Source organism: Etheostoma cragini, chromosome 5, assembly GCF_013103735.1.
Source record: "Etheostoma cragini isolate CJK2018 chromosome 5, CSU_Ecrag_1.0, whole genome shotgun sequence".
Lineage (NCBI taxonomy): Eukaryota > Metazoa > Chordata > Actinopteri > Perciformes > Percidae > Etheostoma > Etheostoma cragini.
Window position 1 is genome coordinate 28,801,867 of NC_048411.1, and position 16,194 is coordinate 28,818,060.

The 16,194-nt window shown below is 40.4% G+C and overlaps 1 protein-coding gene and 2 long non-coding RNA genes across 11 annotated transcripts in view; 1 reads left to right on the forward strand and 2 right to left on the reverse strand.

The window, feature by feature from the left end:
* LOC117944465 overlaps nucleotides 1-8,214 on the reverse strand; it is a 22,995-nt gene extending 14,781 nt beyond the window's left edge. Inside the window, exon 1 of the long non-coding RNA XR_004656584.1 lies at nucleotides 8,198-8,214. This is a non-coding gene — a long non-coding RNA (uncharacterized LOC117944465). The remainder of the gene's footprint in view (nucleotides 1-8,197) is intronic.
* Nucleotides 1-16,194, forward strand: part of sorbs3 (sorbin and SH3 domain containing 3) — a 31,450-nt gene that overhangs the window by 2,775 nt on the left and 12,481 nt on the right. For all 9 annotated transcript variants that reach the window (XM_034871251.1, XM_034871250.1, XM_034871255.1 and 6 more), the window contains exons 2-8: nucleotides 8,550-8,622; nucleotides 10,049-10,234; nucleotides 10,450-10,522; nucleotides 10,885-11,018; nucleotides 12,694-12,757; nucleotides 14,561-14,599; nucleotides 14,982-15,069. In XM_034871251.1, the coding sequence (XP_034727142.1) occupies nucleotides 8,611-8,622; nucleotides 10,049-10,234; nucleotides 10,450-10,522; nucleotides 10,885-11,018; nucleotides 12,694-12,757; nucleotides 14,561-14,599; nucleotides 14,982-15,069 (596 nt within the window). In that variant the 5' untranslated portion in view covers nucleotides 8,550-8,610. The remainder of the gene's footprint in view (nucleotides 1-8,549; nucleotides 8,623-10,048; nucleotides 10,235-10,449; nucleotides 10,523-10,884; nucleotides 11,019-12,693; nucleotides 12,758-14,560; nucleotides 14,600-14,981; nucleotides 15,070-16,194) is intronic.
* On the reverse strand, nucleotides 1,873-2,212 carry LOC117944472. Its single transcript, XR_004656591.1, has 2 exons — nucleotides 2,008-2,212; nucleotides 1,873-1,911 (listed from the first exon to the last, which is right to left on the reverse strand). It is a non-coding gene; the product is annotated as an uncharacterized LOC117944472 (long non-coding RNA).

The following is a 16,194-nucleotide window of genomic DNA, read 5'->3' on the forward strand; positions in this document are numbered from 1 at the left end:
CCCAGCTGTACTTCGTCTTAATGTTTTTTTAGCTGCGCACCTGAAAACAAGTTGACCCATGTGATGTGTGTAGTTTTCAGGTTGAAAGAGAGAGAAGTTGGAATTAGGGCTGCACGATGTGGGGAAAAAGGCGTTGAATATTGCGATAATGATACATAAAAAGATGATAAATCAACTCTGTTCTGCCTTTCTGCTGCTTTCAGTATTCTGCTGAAATACAAATTCTTGTTTAAAAAAAAAAGTCATTTCCAACATTCTTTTGTTGAACAAATTGAACATTGAATTGAGATTTAAAGGCACCAGCAAAGAAAAAAGGATGACATTTCCATTTTAAAGTGCAGTTTTCTACTGATACTCTCTTTCAACTAACTCAAAATATCGCTGAGTGTCTTTTGCAATTTGTTGCAGCCTATTGCGATGTGATATAAAACAAGTTGGTATGGTGATACAAAGGATAAAAAAAAAATTATATATTGTGCACCCCTAGCGGGTATACCGTATGTGTGCATTGATAATTGTCAGCAGAGCTCGAGAGAAATCATTTGCTTTCCCAGGCTGCTGCAGATTTCAGGCCTAATGACCTGAAATCAGGGCCATCCGATGGCTCCCCGTACTGTCAGGGGGATTTCCACAGCCGGCTCTGATTTCCTTTGTGATATTACCGAGGGTCCAGCTGCTCGGCCTCATATCCACATGTTGGATTCAGCTTTGGAGATGCAAATTGACAGGCAGGAGGATTTGGGAGATTTCTCTGTAGTTAACCGGGATTTTCTCATGCTTTTGTCTGAGACATTGTATTAACTTTCACTTTTACAAATCCACCAAACAGTGTATTATCTTGAACGATATAAAGTAGAGGGCTGCAGCTAACGATTATTTTCCTTGTCAATTAATCTGTCGATCATTTTCTTGATTCATCGATTGGTTCGTTTGGTCTATAACGTGTCAGAAAATGGTGACAAATGTTGATCAGTGTTTCCCAAAGCCCAAGATGACATTCTCAAATGTCTTAGATAGATAGATAGTTAGATAGATATTCAGTTACTGTCAAAGAGGAGAGAATAGGGTGCCTGGGTGGCCTAGTGGTAGAGCGTGCGCCCATAGATAGAGGATCAGTCCTTGACGCAGAGGCCCCCCCCCTCTCTCCTTTCATGTATTAGCTGTCTGGCCAATAAAGGCCTTAATGCCAAAAAAACAAATCTTAAAATAAACTAGAAAATATTCACATTTAAGAAGCTTGTTCTTTAAGAAGCTTGTTTTCCATAAAAAAATAACTCAAACCAATTAATTGATTAGCAAAATAGTTGACGATTAATGTCATAGTTGACAAATAATCAACTAATGGATTCATCTTTGCAGCTCTAATGAAGGGTTTTTGCCGTAATACCCCTTTAACTCGGAGAGACAGGGTTTTTATTTATTGCCCCTACTTCGCCTCTCCATTGACAAGAAGCACGCAGACTGACTCTGACTGGAGGAGCACCATACAAGGAGGTGAAATACTGCCCTACTGATAAATGTGTGTATCCCCCAATAACTGCATATCATAAACTTGCGGCTCCAGGACCTTGTATGGGCCGCGCATCTTCTACGTTGCAGAAGGGAAGCGAGGTTGCATCGTGATCAATCTCACACGCAGGACCTCTGACATCTCTCACATATCTGCACAGTGACTCGTTTAATGTGTTTAAAAAGAAATGCCCAGTTCCATTTAGTCAACAAATGGGCTTTGATTACCCTCCTCCTTCTTGTAAATGTGATATATTAGCAGCGCTGGAAGAAGTATTCAGATCCTTTACTCAAGTAAAAGTACTACTACCACACTGTCAAAAATACTCTGTTACAATTAAAAGTCTTGCATTGAAAATGTTACTTAAGTAAAAGTATTTAAGTATCATCAGAAAAGTGTTCCTGCCCTGGAACGCGTTCTCCGTCTCAGTGTATTGTTTGTAAAAAAATTGAAAAAAATGTTCCTTACCTATATACATTTGATCACAAAAAAATTACTTAAAGTATTAAAAGTAAAAGTACTCGCTGCAGAAAAACCCTCACATTTTAGGAACTGGAAACGATCCAAACAGTTCTTTCAATCAACCGAGTGTTTAATCGGGTAATCCTTTCAGCTGCAGCTTGTAGGCCTGTACTGTAAATTGTTGGGTAGTTTAATTTATAATAAAACATTGTATTTCATAAACTACATGTGTTTTGTGTGCAAAAAACAACTTGTAAAGTAACTAAAACTGTCAGAAAAAAAGTAGAAATTATTTCTCTCTGAAACGTGCTAGAGTAAAAGTAGAAAGTGGCACAAACAGAAAAGACTCAAGTAAAGTACAAGTACGTCAAATCTGTACTTAAGTACAGTACTTGAGTAAATGTACTTTAACACCACTGCTCACCACTTTTTAAGCGGGATTTATTTGGGTTTTTTACGACCCAGTTACGCAACTTGTTGGGCTGCAGTGATATTGTGATACGTGCAAACGGGTGATAGACTTTACCCATCTGTCTGTTGTGTTCAAATCCAGGAAATAACCACTTCATTAATCTGAACCTGTTTATACGTTTGGGAGATTACACCGTAAGCATGTTTAAAGTCAACATGATTCTAAACAAAATGACCACCTTAAGTAAATATTAAGCTGATGTTTTGGCCCTCCATGCATGTGAGTAGGACTTGGATCCGTTCAAGTGCACTGGTTCCCACCTCATGGAGTCAATGATTAACTCGACATTTCTCCTCACCACCCTGCACAGAGAAGCAGAGAACAACTGTTGTGAATAGTGAATGGAGATCGGTTCACCCGTGACAGTTTTATTAGTTTTATTTAAGTCTCAGGACTTTTAGTCATTGTCCCGGCTCATTACAGACTCATTCTCCACCGTCACTGAGGATTTATGGACAACATGATTCTCCCTCTGACCCCAAATCCCTACTGTCCTGATGATGCGCCGAAAGGGCGCAGAAGTTCACAGGTCAACACTGTGACAGTCATTCATTAGACGGATGTGTGGTCACTTTGACAGCCTTGTTCTTATTGAGAACAATGCAATAAGCTCTGTATGTGGAGGAGGCGGTCTGGGTAGGTCAGGGCCTTGCCAGCTCTATCTCCACCGATGCATTCTAGGATAGGAGCAAGAAACCCATCTTTAAAACCAATCACGATTGTCTAAAGCCCCTGATATACTAGCTTTTTAACATGCAGTAGCGTTGCAAACTGCATTGTTTACATACTTGCTTGCGTACTTTGCGTGTACCTGGAGGATTAAACAGATATCCACTAGGGGCAGATCTGGCCCATTTCAGCCCTGGCGGACACGGAAGATATTCATTGGCTGGAGTGTGGAATGGCTGCTGACCAGCCTGTCAGATGCCTACATGTGCATGCGCTAAATTGCCTCTTGCGTATGCGTAGCGTCAATTTCTGAAGACATGCACAACCTAGGCTCCAAAGGAATGCAGGATATGCCCTGCAGCCATCTTACATACACAATTGCGTTGTTAAAAGCAAGTATATCTGGGCCTTTAGGCGGCGCAGCGACGGCGGCCCTGTTAAATAGTCTCGGGAAGGAACTTGTTTTGGTGGAACATTATTGGGGTCTCTTGCTGGTCAATAACGACGACAGAGGCACTAGACCAAACGTCCGTATTTTAAGAGATGGGAGTGAGAATGTGTTGCTCCAGACTAGGGTCTTCTCAGGAAGACCCAGTCACATCCTTGTATGGAAGAAAACTTTTTGATGACTAGTGTTAAGCATGAGGAATACTGACCTCATAGCAAGCATCCCACGTCATCAGTTGCTGTGGTGCTGAATGAGAACTGTAGCGTGAATGTTTAGTTCACACTTTTTTTTTTCTTTTCTGGCAGTAGTGTTACCATTGCATTACTCTTGTGTTACTATTCCCGGCTGTGGAAACCTCCCAATGTGATTCACAGGAATCACACGGGTGTGGTAAAGTTCACTGACCTTCACTGACTACTGAGTAGCTCTGCTCTGGCTCAGCAGCTCCAGATAATAGTCTGGTTCCTCATCCGCTCGATATGGGGAACAAAAAAAGGAGAAGGAAAAAAAAACTTACGGTTCACGAATTTCACATGGTTTTTAAGCATATCACAAAACAACAGTGGGGTATGTAACATAGTATGTTTACTCAACTACTGTAAGTACAATAGTTGAGGTACTTGTACTTTACTTGAGTCTTCTCTTTCCATGCCACTTTCTACTTCTACTCTGATACATTTCAAAGAGAAATATTGTACTTTTTACTCCAATACATTGATCTGACAGCTTTAGTTACTAGTTCCTCAAGATTTTTGCACACAAAACCCTTTGTGTAGTTTATAAAATGCAAAGTGTTATTCTAAATTCAACTACCCAAAATATCCAGTCCAGCAGAAATGATGACAAATAAACACTAAGTTGATCATCTGGCCCTATGCTTGGAGAGACCGGATGAGTGCCGGATGAGAGATTAACATACTAAAATCCCCTGGTTATCATTTAGGATGTCCTCAGTTGCCCTTGGATTGACTAAATTTAAAGCATGGGTAAAACGCAATGTGAAACATCGCAGTAAGCTGGAAATATAAAACGCAGGACATCATCTCACCTTCAGGTGAGAAGCACATGGGCCTTTTATGGCTCTGTTTTCCCCTTCCATCCCCAAAAACCGATCGTGCGGCGATAATGGACCTCTCGCCTAGCAGGGGGTTTAACTAATACGTGGGCTATAAAAGTTAATACACCTCAGAATGATAGAATCTACACACACTCACACACACACCACAATGTGGAAGCTTAAAGTTGCCTGCGCTGTTGCCTGTCTCAGTAATTATGTAAGAATGCACTGGGCGTTCAGAGCAAACCCAGGGAGAGCCAGACTTCTGGACAGGGATTTTCTTGCTCAATATCAACACAGATTTTTCCCTTATTAGGTAGGATTGTGTTTGGTGCTCTCGAAGGAGGAATGCATACACCGTTGGAGGATTTCTCGGTTGGATTCGGCTCCCCAGAGAAATGAGACACGGAGACACTGTTATGACATGAGCTTAGGCATCAGGATGCGACAGCGATAAAGCGGGGCTTCTTAGTTTTTTGTCCCTCTGCATCAAGGGAGGTCCAACAGGGGTGTACGACTCAGAAAAGGTCACGATTCGATTCCAAATATTTAGGCTCACAATTCAATTCAATATCGTTTTTTTGATTTCCTCCGATCCAATGCACGGGGGTTTCAAAGAAAATCTGTCTTATCATGAATCTAAAATATTATATGTAGGTAAGGTAGTCACTAAGGTGGCCATCCACAGATGCAGTTCATCCAAGATTTACTGTGCCACATTTATGTTTTAATGCATGTGTATTTATAAAATCATGCCAACAATAAAAAGGCTATTTTAACAGCTTAGTATTATATGCAAAAAAACTGTTAACGTTATGTCTGCCCTACATGTTATTGTAGGCCCAGTGTGATAAGCAACTTCATTTAGTACAACATATGTTGTAGGGGGTCCCTGCTCGTCTGTCTTTAAGTTAAGGGGTATTTGGTTTAAAAAACGTTGAAGACCCCCTATTCTAGGGGAAAAAAGTGGTCCATAACGCTAATGACATCGAGGCAATTTAAATTGTATAAGTTTAACATAAAAACAAGAGTACAGTTCCTCAGGGAAATAATGAGGTGTTTGTGATGTCACAGTGTTGCTTTCATCTCTTTCAAAATATGGCATTCATAAAATATTGCAGTGTGTTTAAAAGGGGCACTCCACCATATTGCACTTAAAGGTTATTGAACTCCTCTCAATGGATACTGTTTAGCCTGTAAAAACCCTTGTTTAATGTCTCGTATGGCTCTGAAGGGAGCTTCCCAAAGTAAAAAAGAAAAAACCTGATGTCATTGGGGTAATTTCTGTTCTTTGTATCTTGGCCAGTTTTTTTTTTTTTTACTTTTTCTCATAGAACTGAATTCTTAATTTAAGTCAACCAAAGACGTATGATGTTTTTTGTGATTGCTTTGGCCATGTTAGGTCTGGCATGCCTGTGCAGTAATGGTATAGTTGCAGAAACAGTCTTCCGGTTCCCATATGTTTTCGCCGTTATGTGATGCAGTTTATTGGGAGATGATGACTCAGAGTGACTGAAGCATTGATTGTATCAGTGCATGTTCTGTGTGTTGTCTCCTAACTTCATACACAGAGACACACAGTGTGTATAGTTTTCTTGGAAGTGACCGCAATGATTATAGACTCTAATGCTTAGCTACAAATGCCACATGGAAAACTCATTAGTGCAAATTGTGTTGGGCAGCCACAGGCCTGTAGTAGCCTGGTCCACACTCGTTCATTACTTCTTATGCCAAGCTACAAAGCCAGCGTTTAGACCAGGACAGAAAAAAGGTAATCTTTATATTAACCCGAATGTTAACTTGCAATCTTTTTTTTTCCCCAAGGTAAGACAAGATGAGTTTTCGCCACCATAACTTAGAATAACTTGACAACCTTGTTTCTACAGAGGCCAGGGATGCAGGGCTGTATGTTGAATATTGATATTGATAGGCCAGCAGGACGCAGTTGCGCTGACGTACTGTATATTGACTATTCCGCACTAAAGCAGTGCAAGGGCTCATGGGACTGTGTTCTGGACTGTTCCTGTCCCATTTAAAGTGTGTTTTAGTGATGTTCTGTTAATGTTTTCAAGGTGTCCGCTTATGTGACCTGGGATTTAGTGTTGTGGGGTTAATTTGGTGTTCTTATTTATCTAAATGTGTCGGTGTTACCATGACTCCTGGGTGGTGATTGATGGCCTCATGGCAGTGTGTAGATAATAGTAATTAGATAGCATCAGACAATTTAATAGATTATTTAAAATGCCTTTAATACATCTGGCAAATTCTCAATAGAAGGCATTTAAATTTTTTTTAAGTGCGAGTGCCTTGGGTTCTTCCTTAACGTCTTTTGGATTTGTTCATGCCCCCCGACCAAAGACCACCATCTTTTGTTCACTAACACTGGTTCCAAGTAGCTCTCCAATCCCTTCCGTTCTTCTTTGTTAATTGAACAGCTTTCAAAATAACTCTGAGTGAATCCTTCCACACAGCTTGCCACAATGTTATGGGCCACTGTAGATGAGAGGTGCCTGCCCCATACAGTAGCGGAAATGGGCTCCCCCACATTCTCTTCCCCATGCCTTTCATGTTGAAACAGCCCGGCCTAAACTGTTTTCCTTAGGTGCAATTGATTAGAAGCTGGTCTCCGCTTTCAGTAGCTGACCTTCTCCCCCCCCCCCCCCCTCCAAGTCCAGATTATTACAGCATTATTTGGCCTGGAAAAGTTAGGCACATGTGAGTCACACTCGTTGTTTGGGTGGCTTTTTCCTTAGTAACAGGGAAAAGACGTTGACGCTTACTTTCCCTCTGTGGGATGGGATAATGGAACAATTGTGAAGTCTGCTCACATATAATGTGATTTACGACAGAGAGGCTTTGTGGAACCCCACACAACTAATGACTCTAAGGGTTAAAATGGGCATTCTGCAAATATAAAGAGATACAGTCTTCAGATGTTCGGATATTCTTTTTACAGACTTTGATTGGATATTTGCAATAAAAAAAGACACATTTAAATCTTTTTAAATCCTTATCTACACACACTTTTACAGGACAGTTTAGGGCCCTATACTTGAAAGATTTTTGAATTCATGCCTGGGTTTTACATTGCCAGATCTTCCTCTACACCGCTGCGAAGCAGGGTCTGGCGAGTCCACACAGCATCCCTGGATGGGAGACAAACGTGCGCTGGTTTATTGACATTTCTTTAAACCAGTCCCAATCGTCTTGGGTGGCGCTAAGCCCCGGACACAATGACGGCGCCGCTGCAAAATAGCCTCAGGAAGGAACTTGTTTTGGTGGAACGTGTGTACGTTGAAAAGTTGTCGTACAACAGAAAACTCAGATTGGACAGATAGTCTAGCTAGTCGTCTGGATTTACCCTGCAGAGATCAGATAACCATAGTCCTCAGAAATCCACCGGAGTTTAGAACGCCAACACACAGAAAGCAGAATGTAACGGACATTCGGCCCAAAAGCAGTGACATCCGGCCGAGTTTTCTGCGGCACCCCACCAATCCCAGAAGTGGAATGTCGTGGTTATAGACTTGTGTTCTACTGATTTGAAGCTCTATGTAAGGCTACGTAAGACAGGGTGACAGTTGTCAGATTGTTTTTTCCACTGAAGCAGCATGGGTCAGAACATAGAACGAGTTTTCCTCAAGGTAGAGTAATCATGAACTGGCCTGATGCGGAAGTCCTTCATACCTGACTGACTGCACGCTTGATAAAAGAAAGCCATTTGGATTGGAAGTCGGCCACAGAGCAAACTGCTTGATCGCTGAGTCAAGGCACAAAAACATGTCAAACAAGTACAACATTACCATCTCGGTCTGATTATACTCTGGTTTTGAAAGTGTCTTAAAGTAAATTTTCCTTTTTATTTTTTATAGGAATATTGCAACGCCTCTGGAAAATATCTCAAATGTTGGCATTTTGCATGTCTTTGCAGATCCTTTTGATGCTGGGCACAAGAATTTCACATCTGTCACACAAGGACCATAACAGATCACATGCAGACTCAGGTAAGGCCATTTGTCATCGTCATAATGTTAACTTTTGCAAGAGTTAAACAAATGCTACTGACAAAAAAAGCCCATTTGAACCCACAAAATCTAGAAAAACCCTTCACATTACTTCATTAAAATGTTCTTTCATCTTCTTCGTTTATGCATCCATTGCACGTGTTTATACTTTTTGTACAGCTATACAGCATAGCTAACACATAATAACTATAACATTCAACACTCAATCAAACCAAAACAACAAGACAGAACAAAATAAAAATTAAGAGTAGAAAAGGGGCTATTAGGATGGGGAACGGGGACCTTGTTGCAAATCTTGGGCAAGGTTGAGATATTTTATTTGACATATCTTTGGGTTGGATCTTATTCCGTTTGTGTTGGTGATCTCTGATTGCAAAGGTTAATTATCCCATCTCTTTTGTATTGTTGATAACCATATCTCGGCCTCCATGTCTTTGTCATCTGCTTCATTCAGTTCTATACCATTTCAAATGGAGGAGACAGGCTGGGGCCACATGGAACTTTTGGTGTACCAAATATATATTAAGTGTTACATACCACCAACCCTCCGTAGGTTTGGTTCTACAAAATACTAAAGATATACTGTACATATAACAATAGAAACAAAAATACTAATTCAGTTTTAACCTACACCTTATTTATCACTGCACATAAATAATATCCCCTCTTGTGGGATGAAGAATGTATGAAAATGTATGAAAATATTTTAAGTTAAAGTTAGGGGGGCCGGGGGGGGGGGTGCATGCTTAATAATAATACTAATAATAATAATACTAATAATAATAATCTATTTTATTTGGATGCACCTTTTAAAAACACCCAAGGTTGCGTTACATTAGATAACAACAAAATAAAACACATTATATAAAGAGGGCAGGGGCCACCCTTGCCCCCAACCCACCCACTTGACAACCCCCTACATCCGCCCCTGAAGGGAGGAAGTAAAAAAATCACCATGGAGACCACAAAACCACTGCTAGCCCTGCTGGACTTAGGGGTTGAGATCGCCGGCCCCTTTGCAACCTCCGCCCCCCCCACCCGGCTGGTGAAAAGGTATGCCTGGTGAATAGGGAGTTAATGGGCTCATAATAGTCCTCTCCTGTTTCAGTGACCCCACTCTGCACCTTGAATGAGGCCTTTCTGCAGTTGTGGAAAGAGATGATGAAGTGGGTGGAACGTCCTGCTTTGAATAAATTAGGGGCCTTTTCATCAGAGCCCCCTGCCTCCCCCGACCCGACTGAGGCCAGTTATTCTCAGGAGAATAGCCGGGCCACTAACAAGTTCACATGACCTCCCGTAGACAGTAGTCTACTCAGGGCCAACAGGAAGACATGACAGGAGCAAAGTTCACACACTGTTTTTTTGTTCATCATCCATATTTCTCATTCCCTCGATGTTTGTTTAGCGACGTGTGGAAGTGGTTGGCGATCCAAATGGCTCTCGGGTTATCTTCTCCAGGGAGGCTGGAGTTTCCTCAGGCCAGCAGATCCTCACTTCTCCAGAGCTGGCCCATGAGGTGGTCATCTCCCCTGGGCTCCCTACGCCTCCTCTGAGCCCTTTTCGCTCAGCAGGGTTGCCATTTGGAGAGATGGTATGTACAATAAATTCCTGGAGGCTGGGCTCTTTACAATGCTGAGGTTGAGTGCATGGAATTCAGTAAACAAGTGCTCCTCCCTGTGGAAAAATGATGCATCACAGGCTGAACCAGCGACATGTTCTGAAACCATCGCTGTTGAAGTTGTCAGTTACATTGTACTGAGATGGTTTTATTAACTGATGTATGTACCTAATTCTGTCCTTCTCAAGATGTCAGAGGTAAATGGAAATGGACCAACAACTCTCAGCTTTGGATCTTACTATGGCCCCTCACAATTGCAGGGTAAGGTTACGATTTATTTATTGTGCTGCTGAAATGTTGCCTAGTTGAAATGACAGTTAAAAGCAGTTAAAATGTAAGTGCTGCAAGATGTTAAAGTTAAATAAAATCCAGGCAGCTAGCTATCTGTGCAATCTGAGTTTTCTGTTGCACGACTAAAACAACTTTTGAACGTACACACGTTCCACCAAAACAAATTCCTTCCCGAGGCTATTTTGAAGCAACATCTTGGCTCTGTCTGGCGCTAAGCGTGGAGGATGGTCTGGCAATGCGAGACTATGCAACTGATGAATTAGGGCACTAAAACCTTTTTTTGGTCCCAGTCAGACACTGATAATTACTGAAATCCTATTGTTGTGACTCAGGTGGACTGTCCAACGGCGTCCAGAGCTCTGGCACTTTACCACGCAGCTGGACGCCCACCAGGGAGGAGAGGCTGATCAAGTTCTCAGGAATTGGACCAGTGGATGAAACTGGGATGCCCATTGCCTCCAGATCGGTAAGACCAAGACACAGAATACACTAAGGGCCCTGTTTTAACGGTCTAAGAGCCTATGGCTCAGGTGCGTTTAGGGTGTGTCCAAATCCACTAGTTTGACGTGTGTGTGTGTGTGTGTGTGTGCGTGCGTGTGTGTGTGTGTGTGTGCAATTATAACAACGTGGGCACGGGATGGGGTATTAACAACAGCATCAGTCTTAAAAAAGTAAAGGCACTTGCGCCGGGCTTTGCGCTGCGACGAGTGCAAGATACGGCCCTTCAGCTTGAAATGTCATGAAGTAGGGACGTAACAAATAACGATGCACCGCACATTGGTTGAAAATTGATAAAACGCGTTCAGATTGAAATGAATCGCGATGGGATCCTAAACAGCCTCGGTCATGATCAGAGATGGGAAGTAATGAATTACAAATACTGCATTACTGTAGCCTACTCAAGTAGGTTTTTCAGATATATTTACTTTACTATTTATTTTTGTGGCGACTTTTGACTTCTACTCCTTACATTTGACTAAATTGGCTCCTTACTTTAGTTTTGTACAAGAGGTCGTCATGTCGGAGAATAGCACGGACACGCGCCTTACACCGTAAGTGGGTGCGTGCGCCACACAGAGAAAAAAGTGAGAGAAAAGAAAAGGAGACTAGCTGTCTGGAGGATAATCAGCTGAGATTGTGTGCGTACCTCTTTGAGAACTGTAAGTCGTATAACTCATGTTGTCAGTTCACTTAAGCCTGTTATTGGTCTGTAGTTCTTGCACATAAAAGTAAGTTAGCTAGTGGTTTTGGTGTGGTCTTCACCTGTTAGCTAGGTTGCAAGTTGATCTTAATGAAGCATCAACAGTTTAACCAGCTTTATTCGCATGAGTCTTTAGTTTTTTTAACCGAACTTCAGATACTTTAATTCAATTGACAAGTGGAGGGAAACTTAGCTAGAGAGAAGTTGTCCGTGTTTTAACAGAGAAACCTGGGGCGGAGTTGGAAACCAGAATCAGTTTAATCCAGCCCTAATCTAGTCCTCAATTTTCACATAATTTCACTGGAGGTATCGTTATTATTGTTTACATCATCAATACCATATTCAATCTAATTGGATGGGAACATACATATTGTAGGCCTACGTTGCATTTGACGCACAACTAAGTCAAATCAACCGATTGGGCATTCTGCATTAATTCAAAGCAAATGATTGCGGCTTGATGGCGCTGACGTTAGCACATAGTAGTATGGATGGCGACGTGATTAAAAATGAAGAAAACAGAGATCCGACAGACAAGCAGCAAGACATTCCCATCATCCTCGGCCTTATCTGAGAGATGTTTGAGACAGTAAGCATCAAGAAGGACTCCTGGCCAATGTGCTGGGGATCTTCTTCTGATTGTGTAGCGTAGTAAGGAGTAGAAGTAAAAAGTCTGACGTGAAATAATTACTCCAGTAAAGTATAGCTACACAAAGTTTCTACTTAAGTAAGGTAACAAAGTATTTGTACTTTGTTACTTGACACCTCTGTTAACCAGCATTTGGATTAGCGTACAAAAGCGACAGAGAACAAGTGTTGAAAAAAGCCTTCAAAAGCTTTTTCTGTCATTTTAGGGATTTATTTCTTAGTGTGTATTTCTTTAGTCTAATTCACTACGATTTGTTCACCTTCTGCACCCTGCCCTCTTTTCTCTTACCAGAGTGTGAACAAGCCCAGAGACTGGTACAAGAGCATGTTCAGACAGATTCACAAGAAGCCAGAGGGTAAGGACACTCCTCCTCCTTTCCCTCTTTTTTTTCCCCCTCAAACATAACACCAGAGTGAATTCCTCTCCGTCAGTGTCAGGCACTACAGAGGTGATCCCGCAAACAGATTACTGCCCAGGCAAAATAAGACATGATGAAAGTGCCCCACAGTCGTATGTCATCTCTGCTTATTAGCTCTGACAATAATGTGGCTTCTTATCTCAGCCCCTCCTAAACCCAGCTGTTCATTTGTCTCTATTATGTGTTGCGTAACCGAGACACAGTCCCTGTTTTTTTGGTGTGGTTCATGGCACCCTGTCCAAGCACTGAGGTGTGTATGTGTTTTTTTAGGTGGATTTTTTTACTTGTTCAGTTTTGTTTTAGAGATATGTTTTCAGGTCTCTTCAAGTCATTTGTGTTGTTGAACCATGAGATAATGATATTAGATGAGGCCTAATCACTTTGCCTTGGCCTTTGACACCTGACGGTGACATTTTGTTATTCTTGTTTACTGTATGGCTGTCTTCTAAAGTTTTATGTATGGAAGAAAATCACGACCACGTGTGAAACACGTATTTGAGTTCCGACTTTAAAGTCGGAATTCTGATATTAAGAAAGTATTTTTTTTTCTCAGAATTATCTCTTTATTCTCAGAATTGTGCCTATTTTCTCAGAATTCTGACTTTAAACTCAGAACTAATACATTTTTTCAAATGTGGCCCTAAACTTCTTCCGTATGTATGCTTCTTAATTTTTTGATTTGTATTTTATACCCGTGGGAGTTTTGTACTTTCTTAATTATTCTTCTTTACAGTACTTTGGTCAACTTTAACGTTTGATTGAAATTAGATGGCAAAGCTGCTACAATGACATTTCCTAGGGGGCTGCTGCTGATCTTTAATGGAGCCATTTACTTTGATATCGATACTTTGATCACATTTCTACGGACAAAACATAGGGTCAGCTTACAAAATACAATTTTAGTTATAACTATCCAGCTGAGTCTAAGTCGTTAAAATTCGGCTCCAACTTGATCATCTGCAACAATAAAAAGGCTTAGAAAGCATTAATATATCAGGAAAATGATCTTATATACATACCATATCTATAATAAACAACACTTTGAAAGGGAAAGGTGCCATTCTGCATAATTGTGTTTTTACTTTAACATTTCCTTGTTTCGGAGGACTTTTACACTGTGTAAGTATCACAAATACAGTGGGGGAATGTAACTAAGTACATTTCCTCATGTACTGCACTTAAGTACAATTGTTGAGGTTCTTTCCCTGAGTCTTTTGTTTTTGACATTTCAGACAGAATTATTGTAGTTTTTACTCCACTACATTAATCTGACGGTTTTACTTACTAGTTACTTTATAGATTAAGATTTTTGCACAAAAAACACATGTAGTTTATAATATGTGATGTTTTATTATAAATTAAACTAACGTACGATATACAGGCCTACAGGTCCAGCTGAAATGCTGAACAGCTTTGATCATTTCTAAAATGTGAGGTTTTTTTCAGCTATTAGTACTTTTAATACTTTAGTACATTTTCCTGACTTACATACTTTTACTTAAGTAACATTTTCAATGCAGGACTTTTACTTGTAAGTAAAGGATCTGAATACCTCTTCCACCGCTTCAAAAATACTCCCACACTGGTATCATAAGAGTGGGTGGATCTCACTATAGGACAGACCCAGCCATGTTGTGAGGTCCTGCTATGGCTGGATTAGTCTTAAAAAATGAGAACTGTCAAGTGATTTGTCTATAAAGTACTCCAATCTGACAAAAAGTTTCATCTGTTATACTACAGAACCTGAGCTGGAGGATTCGGAGCGATGGTCAGCCGAACGTAAGTGAATCCACATTATTGGCCTGTCCTGTTACTTCATCACTTTTTACTGAAGACTGATCGGCACTGATCAGCAAGCATAGGTGTACTTTACGAGGGAGTTTTTTTTTTGTCTGACAATTATTTGAATGATTTTGTCGCTTTTTTTGTAAGTTTTTCTAGCTTTTAAAGGTTTCTTAGGAGTATTTTTTCCAAGTTTTTGTTGCTTTTTCCGACATTTGTCGCCTTTTGAGTTTTTTTTTTTTTTTAAGTGTTTTTCCGATTTTGTCACTTCTTTCAATGTTTTTTGGGACATTTTTTTTGTTGTAAATTATAAACATGCACACATGTCCCAGGACCCCGCCCCCTAATGTTGAACCCAAAATTACACGCTTGTGTGCAGGGCTCCAGCTATCTGCCAACTCAGAAGAAAGAAATGAAGCAGACAAGAATCTCTTCAGACTAACACCTTATGGTGCTCTCCCGGACTGGTGAGTCTACCTGGCTGTGATGAATCTGCCTCGGAAACGGGGAGGACTATAACATTTTTGCAGACTTGTATAACGTATTTTAAAGTAATTATTGAGTAAAAGTAGAAATGTCTTACCAAAAAAAAAAGACGTTGGCAAAAATTTAAGTCCCTTTTTAGACTATTATATAACTTTGATGATGAACTTTATTTTGGCTTCTTTATAGTAACGCATTATATTCCAGGTTTCCAAACCGTAAACATCAAGTTCAAAGCCTGACAAACAGAATTTAAAATTTTTGCGAGGAAGAATCTTTTTCACTTTGTAGGAAAACATATCTTGCAAGTAACAAGTACTGAACGAGGTGAGGGGAAATGTAGTGAAGTAAAAGTAAAAGTTTCCAGGTATATAAATAACAATAACGTGAAGATTCTACTTAAGAACAGTAACAAAGTATTTGTACACTGCATTTATCATAGCACTGCATGTAGTGGAGAGAAGACATACTGATACTTGGTGTGTAGTGTTGGTTTTTATCATTATTTTAAATACAATTATTGTCTGCTAATGTGGTTTTATTTCAGTTAGCCTAATATATGGTTAGATTTGCATTGAGAGATGATCTTATGGAAAGTTCCCCATGGCTATCCCTATGTATGGTGAAGGGTTTGTGATGATGGGGGGGGGGGGCGGTATTTTAATTCCAAAGGCCAAGGGAACTTTATCAGGATGGATAGTATCCTGATCCATGAAATAACTGGCCTTTTAAATTAAAAGTCAGCCTGATTCTATGGGAATTTAACATAGGGGGGTGTATACTTATGCTCCCTGTATTTTAAGTAAGAGCATTTATTTATTTTTCATTCACAAAGAAAATTGGTGTCCTAAAAAGCTTTGATTTTTAAATAGAAAATAAGACATTAAGATCAATTTCCAAAAGATGTTTTTTATTCCTCTTTTTAATCAACTTAAGCATGGCTGTGTGAACGTATGCAAACCACTGTATAATGGCCTAGCCCTAATACAAACCAGTATGAATTTACTCCTCACATCAGATAAACACTGCAGGTGACGTCTAATGTGAATAGCAACCAAAAAGACCCAGAGCAGTGGAGGGAAATTGTGTGGAACAGACAAGTTTGGATT